Genomic DNA, 19,299 nt, shown 5'->3' with positions numbered 1-19,299 from the left:
TCAGAAACTTGAGAGCTAAGAACTGACGAAGGAAGAGTAAAAGGTTGGAACGCTGTATTTTATGACGCTTCCTTTGTACTAAGTACAGACGTAACGAATTGACTGACTATCATGCCATGGTAACTTTCTCCGTGACGTTCATCCACCCAAGCGCTCTTCTTTTGATGTGATAGACTGTCTGAACTAGTAAGGGGGGTGCGGGTTAATCCCTCGGGCACTCAGCGCTCGTCCAGATAATACGCGATAGGAGTATGGGTTGATACAAGCTCCCGCCAACCTTGACCCGAACGATCCCCCCCAAAAGTCTAGAGGAGTTATAGAGTCTTTGTACGAGAGAGAATTCAGTTCAGTCTTCAGACTCATCATGATCAGAGCCCATATGGCCAAATTAGCTGTCAATATATTCCCCCCCTCTGTGCTGCATGGAATGGCCTTCTAGTACACCCCCATCCTCCCATCTTCGGTCTTGAAGAATTGCAGGACGACAATATCTTTGTCTCCCAAGATGAGCGAGAGACAAGTGTTGGTTTCTTTGGCACAGGCAGCCAGTCGTTCGATAGGACCAAGCTCGGGTTCTTTGTCGCGATTTGTGGTGACAAGGGAGTCTGGCTCCCATGTGCATGAGGGTACAACGATGACTGTAGCAAGAAAGGGATTGCGGATTTCTTCGTTTGCGTCGTATAAGACATGAACGCGATCCTCGTCGCCCAAATCGAACTGGTGAGCGCGCTTAGGGAGTTTCTCTTTCATTTCTCTCGCTTCAGCAAATGCCAGATACATATCTGTGCTGCGGAACCAGGAAAACCGGGGACTGATGCTGAGTTTGCCCAAGCTGATGGCCAAACTAATTGCGGTTTCTTTAAGGAACGCCTCGTAAAACATCTGTACCATCATGGAATGGTTCTCGCAGTCGAACTCTAGCACCTCATCCGGTCGGTTGCTCTTTGTGGCCTGTTCTAGAATATCGCCGTATGCATTCGTGATGTTTTCAAACGTGAATTTTGTCCATGGAAGAATCTCGGACTTCTTCATCAGAGATTTTTCACGACCATCGTAAACTAAGCTTTGAAAATTCGAGGGGAGATTGATGATGGGTCTTCTGTACACCAGGAGGGAGCCGATATTGGGGGCGTTCGGCGGCTGGTTCATGTTGGGTTTTGGAGCCTAAAGATCTGGTTTATGACGAGTAAGAACAATTGGAAATGGAATGATGATCTCTGAAAAGTTATAAGGCTGATGTTGGTTTCGTCAAGAGTGATGATGATGAAGAAGAGAAGAGGAGAGAGTCAAGAGTCAAAGAGATTTAGGTCACCCTGACTACCTGCCTGATGCCTAAAATACATCGCTCCTTACCCCTTCACATACCTCAAAAAGGAATATCTCAGTCCACCTCGACTTCCCTAAATAGGTAGGTGGCTTGTGTATGATTAGGGGTGCGATTTAGGATATTAAATTCTCTCAAGAGTATTATTTACGGCATGAAATAAACACCCCATAAGTCACTTAAACTAAAGAACGTATACCTATTCACGTCCCGTCGCAAGCTTGAGTCTAAACATATAGTACCCTGCTTTCTTATTCAAGTGGCCTGTCTAGTACAACTAGCAATTCTACAGCGATTCCTACTCCTTCGCTATCCAAATACCGGTGATAGTATGCTTTGAGAATTCCTATTCAATTGGTGTGACATATCCCCATCCTGTGTCGTAGGAATTTTCGAATCGATGTCCTTAAAAGAACAAGCCGATGATACCTCACTCTTCGTCAAAGACAGCAGAACCTTCCAGACATTAGGTAGATGTATTGTGCGGCAGAGAAGAATCGTCTGGCATCAATGTCCGCGATTATTCCTTGTGGCTGAGAGCTTAAATCAGTCGAGAGAACCTAAGTTTCCTTTCCTCCCCAGGTAGGTATTTATTGGCTTGCTGCTCATATCTGTATATATACACCAGCTTCATTATGACAACACACAAAAAGTCTGGGGTGGACCGTGGCGCTTTTCAAGTTGATTTGGTATGGACTGTTTCCTATCTCCCGAGGTCTTGACTCTTATCAAACCCCGCGCCGGGAATACTTGCCAACTCTATTTGCACCACCTGCCACATGACATGGACCCCTCACATTTCAATAATCCTCAGTGTCTTTTGCACTGACTCTCATATCTACGCTTGTTCATCGTCACCATCGAAACAAAAACATCATGGGCCTTATCTTGGTTACTGCTCTGGGCTTGCTGCCTGTTTTGCTGGTGTACAGATACATCATCTATCCTGCCTTTTTCTCCGCGCTGTCTCGCATACCCGCACCACACTGGACATGCCATATCAGCCCTCTCTGGATATTAGCAGCAAGGAAGCGGAGGCGAGAGAATACATTGCTGTATCATGCACACCAAAGGCTTGGTCCAGTGATTAGAATTGGTCCAGGTGAAGTGAGCGTTGACGGTTTAGAAGGCATGCGGACCATATATCAAGGGGGTTTTGAGAAAGGTCACTGGTATAGCGTCTTTGATAATTATGGGTAAGAATGGCAACTTATCGTACTGGACTGTCGGCGATGAAACTAACATGGCCGTCTGTAGAGTCCCAAATATGTTTGCCACGGGCAATTCAAAGCCTCACTCTCTAAGAAAGAGGATGATTTCGAACGTCTACTCCAAATCGTATATACAATCATCTCAAGCGAGCAAATTGCAAATGACCGAGATTCTCGTCAACCGCCTCTTGCCCGCACTTGACGGGTCTCTTAAATCTTCCCCCGAGTCGATATCTACAGACTACAATGATGTTGAAGTGTTCGGTCTATATCTAGCAACGGCCATGGATCTTATCACTGCCTACATATTTGGTCTCTCTAACGCTACAAACTTCATTGCCGACGAGCCTTATCGCCGTGACTGGCAGGACATGTATCTTGCACGGGCCAACTACCCTTTCTGGACGCAGGAAGTTCCAAAGCTGACAAACTTTTGCAAAAGATGGATTCCTTGGCTCAAGCTCTATCCACAGTGGGTTGATCAGTCCAACAAGAAACTCTCAGATTGGAACTGGGAACTCTGCGAGAATGTCCGGAGGGCGTCCAGGGTGACAAGAAACCCCAGTAACAGCCAAGACATTCAACGCTCGGACGAGCCGGTAGTCTACAACTCACTGCTTGCTGGGATAGATCGCGAGTTCAATACCAATGGAGAAAAGAGCATTCTATACAGCACGAGCATTCTTCAACGAGATCGAGCCATTGCGTCTGAGGTTATGGATCATTCGCTGGCTGGACAGGAGACGGCTGGAATTGCCCTCACTTATGCAACATGGCATATTTCAAAATCTCCAGAACTTCAACGACAGCTTCATGCTGAGGTCCAATCTCTTAAACCGGCTTTGATGATTGACCCGAAAGCTGCGTCTGGTATCATGAACACGTTGGCTTTGCCAGATCCCAAGGAAGTCGATTCCTTACCACTCTTACACGCTATTGTCACGGAGACGCTGCGCCTCCACGCACCTATTCCAGGACCTCAACCACGCCAGACACCTGAAAGAGGATGTAGCATAGGAGGGTATTATATCCCCAGCGAAGTAAGGATCGCATCACTGGCGTATACATTACACCGGGACAAAGAAGTATTTCCCGAACCTGAGGAGTGGATCCCAGAGCGTTGGATACCACAAGCGCCTGGAAAATCATCAGACGATGAGGCGAAGCGTCGCGAGATGCAAAGACTTTTCTGGGCCTTCGGCAGTGGTGGAAGGATGTGTGTCGGCTCCAACTTCGCCATGAATGAGATGAAATTTATTTTGGCGTTCATCTATGCCAACTTTGAGACATCCATTGTTGATGATGAAGGTATCGAGCAGGAAGATGCTTACACGGCGAGACCAATTGGCGAGAAGCTGGTCATCAGGTTCACTCCTTTAAAGACATGAGACTGAAGACGAATTTGGATAATCAGTTTTATCTTGCTACATATATATTCATAGATATGGACCTTTTCTCTTTTCTCTTCAATGAATCACCCCACTCTAAGCTTGAGAACCACCTGAACAGTCCCTAAGGTTGTTGAAAGCAGAGGATATCATTAATTAGGCTTGATGCTTGACATTTACGATGACTTCATATTATCGAGGGTTGGCCTTTTGAGGTTTTAAGCAACATTAAGCGCTGTTTCTTGACTTTCAGGACCAGCATGCAGCTTAGCTACATACACGCAAGGATGGGATTTACAGAAAAACAATTGAGTTAACTTGAATTGCACTCGGATTTCGTACGTCTCTCCCTCTGTGTAACCTTATAACCTTATGTCTCAGAACTCACCTTAATTTCACCAAAATAGGAATGGATTTTCAACAATCGTTGTTAAAAGATTCCACCAATCGCTGCATCACCGTAATTTTACCAACAAGGCAATTCCCCCTTCGTGACTCGAATGCTGTCATTGGAGGATATATGAAACCCCATGTAAGTTCTACTAGGGGCCGTCGTACATAAAGGATGATAGACCCGATGCTCTCAAAGCACGTCAACTCAAGATTCTTATACTCAAGAAACATGAAAATTTCCTTGCTGCTAGCTTTGACGGCCAGTTCCGTGGCGCAAGCAGCCCAGCTTGCATTTCCTGGAGCTGAGGGCTTTGGAAGGTATGCAGTTGGCGGTCGTCAAGGGGAAGTATACAAAGTAACAAACCTCAAGTAAGCCGAAGTCTCCTTTCCTGTTCATATGAAATGTCTAATGAAAATCGAATAGTGATTCTGGAACTGGCTCGCTTCGAGATGCAGTATCGAAGCCCAACAGGATAGTTGTCTTCGACGTCGGTGGAGTTATCAAGATATCCGAACGTATCGTCGTGTCTAAGAACATTTATATCGCCGGCCAAACTGCTCCTGGTGGTGTGAGTCTCTAGAACCTTCGATATTACACTAGCTGAACCACCTACAGGGGATCGTCGTCTACGGCAATGGCTGGTCTCTCTCCAACGCCAATGACTCTATCGTGCGATACATCACCATTCGTATGGGCAAAGGTGGAACCTCAGGTAAAGACGCAATCGGTATTGCTGACGGTAAAAACATTATCTTTGATCACGTCAGCGTCTCGTGGGGACGTGATGAGACTTTCTCTATCAATGGAGACGTCACGAATGTTACCATCCAGAAAACTATCATTGCTCAGGGTCTTGTTTCTCACTCTTGTGGTGGCTTGATGCAGACTGATGGCGGAGTCAGCTTATTCCGCAATCTGTATATTGATAACAAGACTCGTAACCCCAAGGTCAAGGGTGTTAACGACTTCCAGAACAATGTGAGTGATTCTTGTGGTATTTCCGGATGTGTTTCTTACTGTCGTGTAGGTCGTGTATAACTGGGGAGGTGGTGGCGGTTACATTGCTGGAGATAGTCAAGCTGACAGCTATGTTAACATCATCAACAACTATTTCATTTCTGGTCCAGACACTACAGTCACAGCCTTTACTCGAGGAAACAGTTGCTTCCATGCTTGTAAGTCATTTTACCTCTCAGATAATTATGTTGTTGACCATGTTTCAGACGTCAAGGATAACTTCTACGACTCCAACCGCAACGGCAAGCTTGATGGCACTGCTCTTTGCGAGAAAACCAGTTGCTACTCTGACATTGATTTTATCAAGACTCCATACAACTATCCGGCTCCCACAGCCCTCTCCCCCCAGGCAGCCGTCGAACTAGTCCTCAAAGGCGTTGGAAATTCACTGCATAGGGATACTGTTGATACTGCCCTTATTGATCAGGTCAAATCTTACGGAACCAAGGGAGGGCAAATCTCTGATGAGAAGGAGTTTGGTGGTGTTGGAGAGATTGCAAATGGTGCCGCTCTGAAAGATTCAGATGGTGATGGCATTCCTGATGAATGGGAAACAAAGAATGGTCTTAATCCCAATGACGCTTCAGATGGTATGAAGGTTGCATCAAATGGGTATGCTAACTTGGAGAACTATGTGAACTCTCTTGTTTAATTACATTTCCTTCTGATTTCATAACTCATAAGAAATTCCTAAGTAGCTCTTCTTGATTCCATTAACATTCAATGTGGCCAATGTGAGATACATACACTCGGGTTCCTAGTTATAACATCACTTAACTTATCTTCACGTCGTTCCCAGCGTGACTGAGTTCTGAATTTTGGTTCAAATGCGGAGTTATTCGGTCTTGTCTTTCAAGGTTGTCATCCAAGGAATCAAGCACACCTTTGAATCCCGACAGGCTTTCCTGTATAATTGAATCATCATATAGAGTCTGGCGCCATATGGAGAAATATTGTTGGTGCGTTTATTGTTTATCCATGCGTTTCGTTTCGCGGCGATCGTCAATGCAAGTTCTTGTTTCAACATCCCGGAGGTCCCGGTAAGGTTTCATTACTCCTGTTTCACGGACATTAAAAGGGCTGCAATACAGCAGATCATCCAGTATTTAAAGACATGCTTAAGTTCTGATCCTCCGGTTCTCAGCAGTTCCGCTCCCATCTGCTAAGAAAATGCATTTCAAAAATCTTATCATTGCGCTGTACGGCGTAGGAGCATCATGTTCTGCTCTGCGACCACCAATTGAAAGGCGCGCGACAACAGAAATTCCTTCAGACTCGTTCAACTCTCTCGAGACATACTGGAATTACCTGTATCCTTGGGGAGCCACACACAATGGCGGCGCCCGAATGGACAAGGAACACGTCTCCGTCGCTGATGGTGTTCTCACTCTGACTGCTGAGCCACGAGATGATCAAGAAGATCCCATCCATTATCTCTCTGGAGCAATTCACGCCAAATCAACATTCACTGTTTCTGCTGGTGGTGGTTATGATATCAGTGCTGAGTTCATTGCTCCAGTTGATAGAGGAACCTGGCCTGCTTTCTGGCTCAATGCTGCGAGTGGATGGCCGCCCGAGATTGATATTGCAGAGTGGAAAGGCTCTGGAAAGATTTCTTTCAACACATTCAATACCTCTAATGAGGTAACTGCACTTGATAGGGACTATCCTAATCCCGAGGAATGGCACTCTGTTCGTGCTGAACTGCGTGATGAGAACGGTCATGATGTGAGAGTCAAGTTCTTCCTCGATGGTGTTGAGCAGACTACGCAATATGGTCGTGACTACATCGGGGCGGGTTTGCGTCTGTAAGTATATTCTTTGTAAAATATCGAGACTCACCCTATCTAATAGCTATTTAGGATCGTCAACTATCAGACTGAAGGATCTTCTGGATCACCTGGTCCCACAACACGTAAGTTTCTTGTCAGTTTGATGCGTCTCTCTGTACTGAACCCTGTGTAATAGCGACAACTTTTCAAGTTCGAAATGTTGAGGTCATCAGTCTCAACTAGGTTTTTCCCCTTTGATTGAGCAATGTGGCTAGTGATGCGAAGGTTATTTATCTTGATTCAGTGTATCCGAGGATATGTGACTATACGAATGAGGGGGGGGCAACGTCTGTCAGTAAAGGCTCGAGCTTATTCGGAAACTTGCAGAATGATCCGCCGGCAATGTAACCCGTCAACCGATCAAACCCCTCAAAGGAGCAGAATGCATGAAACAAATCAAGAAGCTACTGCAAGGTGACAGTTCACCTGATGTCTATGTCCTTGAATCATGGCCAGTTAAGCGTGGTTCGATTCCACCGTCTCGGGTCAAGATCTACCGAGTTGCATCTCTGCATTGCGTATTCTGATGTGAGGAACTTTTGATTTGCTCGGGCTGAGGATGGCTTTGCCAAGGTAAATTAGCCTGAGTTGGTGAGTGCCGCAGTCGTGCATTGAGTGAATGGGTGTAAGCCCTGACTGCCATGTCTAGGTGCAACCCAACCACCTCATCCTTGTGCCTCAAAGCGTGGGGAGCTTGTGGCTGCTAAGAGACGGTTCAAGTCGGTTCTAACCGTGTAAATGGTTAAATGGGAAGACAAAAGTGATGAGGAGGCATTGCTGAGGAGGTGGAAAAGTGGCTGCTTACTACCTAGCGGCCGTCGGAAAATAGGGAATACCAAGGAAGAGAGAAGGCAAAAACTGAGACTGCTACAAACCCCCAACCACATTTGGGGGAGGATTGTCAAATTTGGATCGCTTCCAGAAGATAAGCCTCGTGATCGTGGTACCTTAATTGAAGGCATATAGGTCAAGCTTAAGACAAGACGAATCGCATATAAGCGCGTATAAGTGGGTGTCGTAGCATTGGGAATTTCTTCACGAATCACGCGATGCCTGTGATCGTCCAGGTGTGGTACAGTAGCAGCCGGGGAAGCCCTGTTCCTGGCTGTCAGCCATCTTGCGATGCAGACGAAGCTTCAACTTATTTCTGAAGGATTGCTCGAGTCATATTTATCCGGATTAAACTATAATAAATGACAGAAGTGACGTTTGAACCGGCGTTTTTGGCGTATTCCTGTCTAAAAACATCGGCCGACGTACAGAGAAGCAGGGTTCTAGACCGTGGCATCTGATGATCACCACCATCCCCCAGAAACTACCCCGGATTCCCCACCTCTCTGGGAGGAACAAGCTGGGGAGGAGAAAGGCATTTTAGTGGCCAAGCTATTATCCGGTCCACTAACGATCGATATTGACCACTCCATCCCTCATCACCAACTTCTTTCCCCGCAGGATCTTCCACCAATGGCGGGAAAGTTCAACTACGAGATAGCTTCACTTACACGGGCCGTCGATCCTATTTTTACGGCGATGTGAACCGGTTCCCGGCCTCGAGGATCATCTCTGCATGAGGAGAACCGTTGGAGATGGACGATATAACATGCCCGTGTCCAGTGAAGGGTATCATGAGCCTCTCAAACCTCATTGCAAGTAGTCTGCTGCTGGTAAGCGACGAATCTGTTCACCATGGTAGCCGAAAAGCACTCCGGGGAGATTCAGCCCCATGTTGAGAGCACCGACGCTGGTCTTGATCATCTCAAGAATGTAGACCTTCACGACAAAGCCCTCGCCAACGAGGCTCTTGAGGCCACGGCCGATGAGCATAGCTTTACTGTTTGGCAGGGCTTCAAGACTTACAAACGCGCTGCTTTTTGGTCCATCCGTAAGTTCTTACCATTGAACTGTTGACGCCGAGATAGCTAACGCGCCACTGCCAGTCATCTCGACTACTGTCATCATGGAGGGCTACGATGTTACCCTCCTCGGTTCCTTCTACGGCTACCCACGATTCCGAGAGAAGTACGGCGAATATCTCGATGAGAAGAACGGACATCAGATCTCAGCCAATTGGCAGCAGCGTTTCAATTGTCTCGGCGCCCTCGCCAACATCATCGGTGCTCTTCTGAATGGTTGGGCTACTTCGCGATGGGGACACCGCAAGGTTCTCATCAGTGGTCTCTTCTGGCTCTCAGCCTTCATCTTTGTCGTCTTCTTCGCCCCTAACATCGAGGTCCTTCTCGTCGGTCAATTCCTCTGCAACATTCCTTGGGGAATCTTCGCTACAACTGGTCCAGCCTACGCTGCTGAGGTCACCCCACTTGCTATTCGAGGATATCTCACTGCCTATGTCAACCTGTGCTGGTGTATTGGACAGTTCATCTCAGCTGGTGTACTAAAAGGTCTCGTTGACAATCCTACTCCGTGGAGCTACCGAATTCCCTTTGCGATCCAATGGGTGTGGCCTATTCCTCTCGCCATCGCAGCGTACATGGCCCCCGAGTCGCCCTGGCATCTTGTCCGAACGAACCAGCTCGAGAAGGCCAAAGTATCCCTCGAGCGACTGTCCGAACCGGAACACAACATCAACTACGAGAATGCCGTTGCTCTTATGGTCCACACAAACAAGCTTGAGATTGAGGAGCGTTCTGGAACTTCTTACTGGGACTGCTTCCGAGGTAGTAACCTTCGACGAACCGAGATCGCTTGCATGGGTTTCCTCTCACAGATCACCAACGGCGGTGCCCTTTGCTACAGTGGATCTTTCTTCTTCCAACAGACTGGTATTGGTCCCTCTGCCTCTTACGGTATTGCTCTTGGCGGAACTGGCATTGCCTTTATTGGTACCATCATCTCGTGGTTCTACATCTACAAGTTCGGTCGACGAACAATCTGGCTCTCTGGCTTCTCATTCCTTGTCGTGCTTCTCTGGCTTATCGGCTTCCTGGCGCTGCCCAAGCAGACTCTGTCCTTGGCTTGGGCGCAATCGATCCTCTGCGTTGTGTGGTTGGGAGCATACTCCATGTCTGTCGGTCCCATCATCTACACCATCGTTGCTGAGGTTGGTTCGACTCGTCTGCGTACACAGACAATTGTGTTGGCTCGTTCGACATACTACGTTGGTAACATCATTTGCGGAGGTCTCATCCAGCCCGAGATGTTGTCTCCAGGATCATGGAACCTCAAGGGCAAAACGGTAGGTCCAGCCAATCGATACGAGCGTCAATGCAACGCTAACATGCTACAGGCCTTCTTCTGGGCCGGTCTTGCCACTCTCACTCTAACTTGGGGCTATTTCCGTATGTTCGAAACAAAGGACCGTACCTTTGGTGAAATGGACTACATGGTAAGTAGCTGAATACGAGGACCGAGAACGCAGCTAACGAATTCGGATAGTTCCAGAAGGGTATCCCGGCACGCAAGTCTGCCAAGTACCAGATTAATGAGGACGAGGTCTTTATGGCTCACGAGAAGCCTGAAGCTGAGAAGCACTAAATTGAGTGCTGAGGTTGCAATCGGGAGGCCTCATGTGACGTGACGGTCTGTGAATGGAGCCATGTCATGACTTAGCGATACCTTTTGCTTGATCAACAATTATTATATGTATTACGGAGTATTGTCCTCGATGATGATAACCATTGGATAGGCGTGGCTGAAACTATGCTGGACTAAAGCCCAACCGAAGTCATGGCGGAATGTCTTGGTGAGACATTAGATCCAGGATCAGCGCCTAATCTTAACAACACGTGACAAGACGGTGAATGTTTGGGCAGCATATCGATCAGCATCAACAGAGCAAATACGTGTACAGTACGGATTATCTGTTAGGGATGATGGGCAGTGTCAGATGTTGAAGGGATTGCTCAATTGAGCCTCTTTCATCTGTAGCCATCCCAATTCAGGAACGGATCGATCGGCCTCAAAGCCGTGCCAGCCAAGCCCAAGTATCGTATTCTCCACTTCAAGGGGGAGTTTTTAACCCACCATCGTCACCCGCAACCTCAGCTAATTTAGCGCTCGAAGTGCCAAGGAATTCGCTCGCCACGACAAAGAATTGCTTCTCACATCAAAGAGAGAGGTCTGGAGTTGAAGTCCAAGAACATCAAAACAAAGAAACTGGGGGATCCAGGCGGTGAAATACAGCTGGCCGCATTCTATGTATATATCTCAAACACCAAATTAAATCCCACGCTTGGCTTCGTATACAGAGATTGGCTACCAAGGAACTCAATCCCAAGTACCTACCAGTATCTTGAGTGCATTGGAGATTGGCTCAAGGATAAACTTTGATGCACTGGATTTGTTTTAGCTTCCATCCGGTCTCAAGAATTGGTTGCATTGTTCCTTGCATAAGTCACGCCACTACGAATCAGATTGGATTCTCCGAGATAAGGGCACACCGTTGGAACTCTGTCTCGAGCTGCGGAAGAGGCTTGACAGATAAACGATGCGGTATATAGCATCAAATCTCGCAATACGAAAAACGAGAGCCATGATGTTCATTTCTCATGAATGGCAACATTCATCTCGATTGTTTTATCGACGATCACGCATTGCAAAATTGCTTCTTGGGTACGAAACAGGAGAAGCTGGGGTTGACGTCCAATGAGCACCCACCTCCAAGAAATGCCCTTCTATTCTTAGCGGCCTACGGCACGTTAACCATAACCTAGTGGACCAGCGTCGTAAGCATTTCCCCTGAAAAACCGGGAACTTAGTGCCTGTCCGGCACGTGACGGCTCCACGTCCGCTGCAACCGCCCCCGACCTAATCTCACCGCGTTCCGAAAGCAAAACAAAGCGCCTTTCCTCATTCTTTGATCAACTTACCATCTTTTTTCCCATCCGTCCATCATTTCCTTTTTGTTGTCTGGATTCTCTTTTTGGATTCGGCATTCTTACTTCCTCGTCACTCTCTTTTAACTGCCAGAACGGCTTCTTTCTTGATTACCATTTCCGAATAATCACACTCACGCTCTTTTAATAGAATTAGCTTCCGGCTGGTGTGACCTTGCTCGACGTTATACCAATCTGCTTACACCACATATCGATCACTTACCCGGAAATCGATAATCTATATTCGCCAACATGAAGGTTTCCGCTACCCTCGCTGCTGGTGCCCTCGCCCTCGGCGTTGAGGCCAAGAACTACCTCGGTTTCAACTCTGGTGCCACCCTCGCCAACCGTGCCGCCAAGTTCAAGGCCGATTTCCAGGCTGAGTTCGAGACTGCTCAGAACTTGAAGAGCGCTCCCGGTGACTTCAGCGCCGTCCGACTCTACACCAACATCCAGGCCTACTCCGAGGATGACCCCATTGAGGCTTTCGAGGCTGCCATCGACACCAAGACCGAGATCCTCCTCGGTGTCTGGACTTCCGGCACTGACAACATCGACAAGGAGATCAGCGCCCTCAAGAAGGCTGTCGACAAGTACGGCTCCAAGCTGACCGACCTCGTCATCGGAGTCTCTGTTGGTAGCGAGGATCTCTACCGTAACTCCGTTACTGGCGTGAAGAACAAGGGTGGTGTCGGTGTTGAGCCCGATGTCCTCGTTGACTTCATCAACGACTTCAAGAAGGCTTTCAAGGGCACCCCCATTGGCAAGATCCCCGTCGGCCACGTCGACACCTGGGACGTCTGGGGCAACGCTACCAACAAGGCCGTCCTCGACGCCATCGATTTCATCGGTGTGGATGAGTACCCCTACTATGAGAACGACAAGGGCAACAGCATCGACAACGCTGCCAAGCTCTTCAACAAGGCGTACGAGGCCACCATCGCCGCCTCCAATGGCAAGCCTGTCTGGGTCACTGAGACTGGCTGGCCCTACAAGGGTCCTGACTGGGATGAGGCTGTTCCTAGTGTGAAGAACGCTCAGAAGTACTGGCGCGACGTTGGCTGCAAGTACCTCTTCAACAAGACCCCCACTTTCTGGTACACTCTCCGCGACTCCAACCCCGACAACAAGATGAAGTTCGCCATCACTGATAACCTCTCCACCACTCCTCTCTTCGATCTCTCTTGCGACAAGGTTGACGACGATGAGGAGACCACCAGCTCTGCCGTCCACTCCAAGACCAAGACCGAGTCCGGTGCTTCCACGGCCACTCATGCTTCTAACTCCACCGCTACCTTCGTCACCTCTACTGCCTCTGCTACTAGCGGCTCCGGCGATGATGAGGAATCTACTGGTACTGCCACCGCTACTGGCTCCGGTTCTAAGCCTACCTCTGGCTCTGGCTCCGGTTCTGGTTCTGGTTCTGGTTCTGAGGGTTCTGGATCCAGCTCTGGCTCCGGTTCTGAGTCTGGTTCCGGCTCCGGCTCCAGCTCCGAGTCTGGCTCTGCCCCTGCTGAGACTCCCAGCACCATCACCAACGGTGCTGCTTCCCTCGGCGCCTCCACTGCCGCCCTTGCCTTCCTTGCCCTGTTCGCTCTGTAAATATCCTGAATGGATCGTGGGTTGAATGACGCCCATTGCGTGTCTTGACTTTTTTCTCGCGCCCGAGATCTGTTTCTTGTATTAGTTGTGGGTAGATTAGGATAGACAATGGTTGACTCTATTTTCTTCTAACTCTTGCCAAACTCTTGTGCTACATTCATTGTTCGCTTTACTGACAACCGTTTACAATGGCTTTCATGCTAAACCTTAGTTAGACCCACAATTCTAATTGGCTTTGCTTGAGTGGGGCCGGGTTTTCCATCCCAACTCAGCTGTGATATAACACCAAGTCGAGCAACAACACAAAAAGGACAAAACCGCAGACATAGAGAACAGGGAGAGCAAAAGAAAAGGGTCTGGCCGGGGATTGAACCCGGGACCTCTCGCAAGCCATGCTGTAGGGTTTTCCCTAAGCGAGAATCATACCACTAGACCACCAGACCGAGTTTGTCTACAACAGTGTTGAATCAATCACGTGATTGTCCCGTGCATTGTGCTTCTATGTCCACGCACTTCACTGCTTAATGATTGGTGGCCTCTAGGGTGGGTGATGTTGATTTACAAGAACCTCTGTAAGGCCTGTCCTGTAGCCTTGAGTCGGTGCAGTGCATGTTCTTGTATGATCAATGGTATGTCTAGATTAGTACATCCCAATTCAACTGCTGTTTATCCATCCACGTATTTGCGGAACATTGGCCGCAAATTGTTGGATTATTTGAGTTAAGTTACTGTATAACCACATCCGGTGGTTTATCACCATCGTTTCATTCGCCCGACAGCCTCTTGCTATGCATACTATGAAGCAGTTATACTCATGGAGAAGTACCCGCGATTACCAGTGAACATGTGGTACTGGCGATCGTAGCACAACCGCAGAACTGACTGATCTTCATGTTGGTCGGGGTATTTATAGCCAAGTATTGAGACACAAACATTTGGGGAACGAGAACGACTGAAAGGTTCCATAAAGGCGGATTAATGAATTCGAAGCTTACTCCTTGAGTTCAGCCTGCGATCAATTTCCTTTCCGTTTACCGATTCACGGTCATGTCTCTCAATGAATTGCCAGTGTCGTGACGTACGTACCTTGGAGGACGATCCATCAGTTGAGGACGGAGATTGGATGCTTTGCCTTGATGAACAATGTTTCCCGACAGAATCCATGTTGGAAAGAGACTTCTCTTGACTGCCAGTCCCAAGCGAGAAAAGGCCTGATAATCCTCATGGGCATCTTTCGCTACCTCTTTCCTGCATCTGAGGAGTTCCCCGTAGCAGTGATCAACACTTCTAGGTACGTAGGCAAGTGCGAGGCAAGGTGCGACTGCCATCTGATGAAGCACCCAACATCTCCGTTCCAACTCAAGGCAATTCCTTGTGACGCTTTCTTCGCCGTTACAGCTTTTACAAATACCTTACTCTTTGGCGACCCTTGAATAAAACACGCACCTTAAACTCTGCGTCTTAGCACTCTCCATCTCCTCCTCTTGACTTTAAGGTGGTTCAACAACGTCATCTTGATTCATCATTGTTACCTTAGTAGCGACAATGGCGCTGCCTCAGAACCCTCAGCCTCCTTTAATCGTGGAACCTCCAATTCCAGCCGGGCTGACGCTGCATCAGATCGGCATCTTCCCAGCTTATATCACCAGTCGGACAGAGACTCTCATCGTCAAAGAAAAGGGACTGTCTTTCAGCGGCGATGACTTTGAGGTTTGCCATGCCAACGGTTTCCCTATTCTCAAGGTAGATGGCGTGGTGATGAGCTTGTCTGGACGCAAGAGGGTCTATGACATGAGAGAGAACCATCTCTTTTCCATCGTCAAGGAGCATTTCCATATCCATACTACGTATGGTGTGGAAGACCCTCAAGGAGCGAGAATCATGACTGTGAGGAACTGCCTGCAGCGTGAGTCTTCCCCATGATAGTCTCGGCATCTATCTCTGATATATTTTAGTTTTTGGTTCCAGAGCTACAGCGACCTTCAATTCGATCGATGGGTCAGCAGAGATTCTTAAGATGAAAGGAAACTGGCTCGACCGTAGTGCTGACATCGTTGACACGGTTACGGACACCGTAGTCGCTCATATCGACCGCAAATTTAGCGCCCGGGATTTCCTAATTGGCAAACAAGCATATGTCCTCAAAGTTTCGCCCGGTGTTGACATGGCTCTCATGGTAGCAATGTGCATCTGCTTTGATGAGAAAAACAACGAGAACAGAGGCCGTTGATGAAGGAAAGGGCTTGCTTAACGATATTTGTAATACCTAGAGGACTGCACGATGGATCGAATGAGTGATGCTCCGGATTGAATGCGACCTGTATCGAGAGTCAGAACTGCTAGACTTAGCCATTATATCCTAGGATGTGGAAATGAAATTGAACGATTGTTTTGCTGGTCATGCTCAAAGGTTCAGCATAGTGGTAGAGCCTGAGTCCACACGCGCCTGAGCATTCACGAGAGTACGTGAGAAGGAGACATCTATGAAGAGTAAGCAAAGACTAATAATGTTCCGTCAACGAATCAAGTCTAACTCATACCATTTACCCAGCAGACCCTCATCTCACCAGACAACACAACATAACCCTTGTAAACCTCATAGTCCAGATAATTAAATAAGAAAAACAACAAGCTTTCTGATAAATGCTTATTTCCCAAGGTTGCAAAAGCTTGACCGCAACAAGCTCGTCAACCCGGCAATGTCTGTGCCGGGTTGTTCTTCTCACCGTTGCATCACAGCATGGTGAGAATTTGAACAGCGTCCAGTGAGCGCCCGCTGGGGAGAAAAAAAACAACTCAAACCGTATAATACTTTTACGGTTTCATTGCCAAGAATTTGTCGAGGGGGCTGTGCAATGTACGCTCCGCCATTGTCGTGTAATGCCAAGCGTGGAGATGGACAACTCATCCATTTTGACCTCGGAAATTCGTTCTTTGTCCTTCGTTCAACTGTTGTACTGTATTGCAGGTGGACTCGAAATACTCGCTGTTGAGACCGTAACACCTTTTTGGCAATATGAGATTCATCTCAAAGCGATTTTACTATATGAATAATAATTCCTACCTTATACTAAATATAATACTGATGTTTGGTTGCTGCTCGAGAGACTCTGTGTTAATACTACACAGCAAAAAGAGGCCCTGGAGTGGAGGGTCTGTAGTTCTTGGCCCAGTGCCGATAAGCGGAGGCGGCTTCTACTTAAAGCAATAGCGTGCAATTGCTGCATCTTTAACGTGGTCCAACATGCCCGTGCATATGCCTGCGAAATGCAAGACATTACCTTAGTACCTAGGTAGGTAGGTTGGCATTCAACGCACATGCGTGGGAACAATACTGGTAAACCCTCACAAAAGAAAAGGCGCTGCATATCAGGCAGTACGAAATGCGGTCAGGTATTGTACTGTGTACTAAGGTATTAACAAGTGAGACAAATCCATCAACCTTCTTCCTTGCCCTTACGGCCCGAAAGCAATGCTGGTACAGTGAGACGTAAAAAAATGTCGTTATTCATAGCTCGTTTTTCACCATTTAGTCCTCATAGACCTCCTCGTACTCTTCTTCGTACTCCTCACGAGCCTCCTCGAGTCTCTCGTGATCACTGCTGCTGGCATCTGAGTCATTAGCTTCTGCCAGAGCTTCTTCATACTCTTCACGGGCCTCTTGAACATCTTCTCGGTCGCTTGATGAGACGGAGTTACCATCAGCATCCGTAGGAGGAAGAACACCAGGAGGACCATCTTGCGCATAAGGGTCAGCGGCATAGGGGTCCTCGGGAGGAGCTCCATAGTAGTTGTTGACAACCTGGGGAGCAGGAGCAGCAGCAGGAGCAGCAGCAGCGGCGGCGGAGTGCTCATGATCGCTGTCACTGTCGTTGAGCTCGTTTGCGATCAAGGCACCGCCAACAGCACCAATGGCGAGACCACCTGCGGCACCGAGGAGCATTCCAGAGCTCCCGCTCTTCTTCTTCTCGCCTTGACCGTAGGGGTTGTTGCCGCGATCACCGTCAGTGGGAGCACCGTATTGACCGGGGGCTCCGTAAGGAGAGGGAGCGCCATAGGGAGAAGGGGCACCATAAGGAGACGGGGCGCCATAGCCTGGAGCAGGAGATCCATAACCACCTGGAGCAGGAGATCCGTAGCCACCCTGACCAGGGGGAGGAGAAGCGTAGCCGCCATAGCCAGGAGCACCACCGTAGCCTCCAGGAGCTGGAGAACCATATCCACCAGGAGCACCAGGGTAACCACGAGATCCGTCAGAGGGTTGAGACTCATACGGAGGACGAGAATCCGGGGGAGGAGGGGGGGGTGCCTGACCAGGAGCCTCCCACTGAGTGCGACCAGTGGCTGTCTCAACATAGTACCATCGCTGCTGGTTCTGGTCGAACTGAGCAGTCCAACCTTGGGGCAGGGGAGGGCGGTCGGACGGGGGCTGATAGGCGGGTTGAGGAGGAGGAGCACCGTATTGTTGCTGGGGAGCAGGTGAACCGTACTGCTGGGGAGGGGCTCCGTACTGCTGAGGGGGAGGGGCTCCGTATTGTTGAGGAGGAGGAGAGCTGTATTGCTGAGGAGGAGGAGCGCCGTACTGTTGGCCGCCGTCACCGTAGGCTCGGTTGTCTGGGGGTTGAAGAGTTAGCACATGCTCTGAGAAAATGTTCCTGCGGTAAGAACGTACTATCCTGGCCCTGAGGATAGCCTTGCTGAGACTCCTGCTTCTTCTCGTCCTTGTCGCCGATACCAAGGTTCTCAAACTCCTTGGCGATCTTCTTGAAGAAAGACATGATGGGTGACTTCGGACTAAGGCGTGCGAAGTCGGCGTTTGGAGAATCAAGGGTTGTGAGGGAAAGAAGAAAAGAGGTGAGGTAGATGAGAAGAGAGGGATTAAAAAAGAGTGACTGGGCTCTGTTTATATAATGGCGAAAGGCCTGAGGCGTGAGGTGTGAGGTGTGAAGAAAGAGTAAGGGCCTATTCAGGTGTGACCCGCGCAGTTATCGACAGTCGGCAGAGATGCTTGGCAGCTGCCGACAGTGCATGGATGGATGGTGGGGTGAAACGGAGGGGTCTCACTGAGTCACTGCTAAAAAGGGAAGTATCTCGGTGAATATGGACCACTGCGTGAAAATGGCACTCTTGCAATTACTGTACCTGGAGGTTGGTAGGGCAGAGAGTGATCCAGGTACGGGGGAGACACGGGTATGATGCTATCGCGCTGCGTGAAAGGCACAAAGGGCATTCAGAGCCGCCGCACAGGCCCGTTTAAAGCCCGTTTACCCCTCCATTCAACACCCAACCTCAAGCTTTCGGGGGCCAACCAGTGAAAGTGCTACGACGTGGCCAATCAGTGGACCTACAGTGACCCCTGCGGGCCGTTCCGGCGGGGCAACGCTCTGGTGCCAAATGTCACCAGCTCTACGGAGTAAGCTTTGGTACTTTCTTTTTACGAAAGCAAGCTTCGTTCACGTTTGGCTTTAACAAACCTCGTTTTGTCAACGTATCGGATAGGCTGGGGCATGATGTTTAAGACTGCCAAGCGAAATGATCGATAACAAACTCCATGCTGACATTGTTCAATTGCGACATAAAAGGCACGGAGAAATGCCCCCACATGATTGATAGTGGCGTGGAGTCAACTGAAGCAGTATCCAACTTATCCCTCGTCTGGCTTGACGGACACATATAATCGCCTCGAATTCACATAACAT

At 48.6% G+C, this 19,299-nt stretch overlaps 8 protein-coding genes and 1 non-coding gene across 9 annotated transcripts; 6 read left to right on the top strand and 3 right to left on the bottom strand.

Annotated features, from left to right (window-relative positions):
- Nucleotides 1-435: 435 nt before the first annotated feature.
- On the bottom strand, nucleotides 436-1,149 carry FMAN_03158 (uncharacterized protein; the record flags this gene model as incomplete). The annotated part of the gene is made up of 1 exon (XM_041831938.1): nucleotides 436-1,149. The coding sequence occupies one exon, from the start codon at nucleotides 1,147-1,149 to the stop codon at nucleotides 436-438; it is 714 nt and encodes a 237-aa protein (XP_041682452.1).
- A 1,051-nt stretch (nucleotides 1,150-2,200) lies between these two features.
- FMAN_03157 (putative benzoate 4-monooxygenase cytochrome P450) lies at nucleotides 2,201-3,923 on the top strand (the record flags this gene model as incomplete). The annotated part of the gene is made up of 2 exons (XM_041831937.1): nucleotides 2,201-2,520; nucleotides 2,582-3,923. The coding sequence occupies 2 exons, from the start codon at nucleotides 2,201-2,203 to the stop codon at nucleotides 3,921-3,923; spliced, it is 1,662 nt and encodes a 553-aa protein (XP_041682451.1).
- Nucleotides 3,924-4,545: 622 nt separating this feature from the next.
- FMAN_03156 (putative pectate lyase C) lies at nucleotides 4,546-5,986 on the top strand (the record flags this gene model as incomplete). Its single annotated transcript, XM_041831936.1, has 5 exons — nucleotides 4,546-4,685; nucleotides 4,741-4,885; nucleotides 4,933-5,295; nucleotides 5,345-5,492; nucleotides 5,541-5,986. The coding sequence occupies 5 exons, from the start codon at nucleotides 4,546-4,548 to the stop codon at nucleotides 5,984-5,986; spliced, it is 1,242 nt and encodes a 413-aa protein (XP_041682450.1).
- Nucleotides 5,987-6,504: 518 nt separating this feature from the next.
- Nucleotides 6,505-7,349, top strand: FMAN_03155 (uncharacterized protein; the record flags this gene model as incomplete). The annotated part of the gene is made up of 3 exons (XM_041831935.1): nucleotides 6,505-7,142; nucleotides 7,197-7,249; nucleotides 7,303-7,349. 3 exons carry the CDS (start codon nucleotides 6,505-6,507, stop codon nucleotides 7,347-7,349), a joined length of 738 nt encoding a protein of 245 aa, XP_041682449.1.
- A 1,503-nt stretch (nucleotides 7,350-8,852) lies between these two features.
- On the top strand, nucleotides 8,853-10,658 carry FMAN_03154 (putative alpha-glucoside transport protein; the record flags this gene model as incomplete). Its single annotated transcript, XM_041831934.1, has 4 exons — nucleotides 8,853-9,048; nucleotides 9,104-10,359; nucleotides 10,411-10,509; nucleotides 10,560-10,658. 4 exons carry the CDS (start codon nucleotides 8,853-8,855, stop codon nucleotides 10,656-10,658), a joined length of 1,650 nt encoding a protein of 549 aa, XP_041682448.1.
- A 1,592-nt stretch (nucleotides 10,659-12,250) lies between these two features.
- On the top strand, nucleotides 12,251-13,600 carry FMAN_03153 (uncharacterized protein; the record flags this gene model as incomplete). Its single annotated transcript, XM_041831933.1, has 1 exon — nucleotides 12,251-13,600. The coding sequence occupies one exon, from the start codon at nucleotides 12,251-12,253 to the stop codon at nucleotides 13,598-13,600; it is 1,350 nt and encodes a 449-aa protein (XP_041682447.1).
- A 352-nt stretch (nucleotides 13,601-13,952) lies between these two features.
- On the bottom strand, nucleotides 13,953-14,043 carry tRNA. The gene is given in 2 exon segments: nucleotides 13,953-13,988; nucleotides 14,008-14,043. It is a non-coding gene; the product is annotated as a tRNA-Pro (tRNA).
- Nucleotides 14,044-15,145: 1,102 nt separating this feature from the next.
- On the top strand, nucleotides 15,146-15,830 carry FMAN_03152 (uncharacterized protein; the record flags this gene model as incomplete). Its single annotated transcript, XM_041831932.1, has 2 exons — nucleotides 15,146-15,506; nucleotides 15,556-15,830. 2 exons carry the CDS (start codon nucleotides 15,146-15,148, stop codon nucleotides 15,828-15,830), a joined length of 636 nt encoding a protein of 211 aa, XP_041682446.1.
- A 1,299-nt stretch (nucleotides 15,831-17,129) lies between these two features.
- Nucleotides 17,130-18,378, bottom strand: FMAN_03151 (uncharacterized protein; the record flags this gene model as incomplete). Its single annotated transcript, XM_041831931.1, has 2 exons — nucleotides 17,130-18,214; nucleotides 18,273-18,378. The coding sequence occupies 2 exons, from the start codon at nucleotides 18,376-18,378 to the stop codon at nucleotides 17,130-17,132; spliced, it is 1,191 nt and encodes a 396-aa protein (XP_041682445.1).
- Between the last annotated feature and the right edge of the window lie 921 nt (nucleotides 18,379-19,299).

This window comes from Fusarium mangiferae (assembly GCF_900044065.1).
Source record: "Fusarium mangiferae strain MRC7560 genome assembly, contig: FMAN_scaffold006, whole genome shotgun sequence".
NCBI classification, from domain to species: Eukaryota; Fungi; Ascomycota; class Sordariomycetes; order Hypocreales; family Nectriaceae; genus Fusarium; species Fusarium mangiferae.
This window is presented reverse-complemented; position numbering and strand designations above follow the sequence as displayed.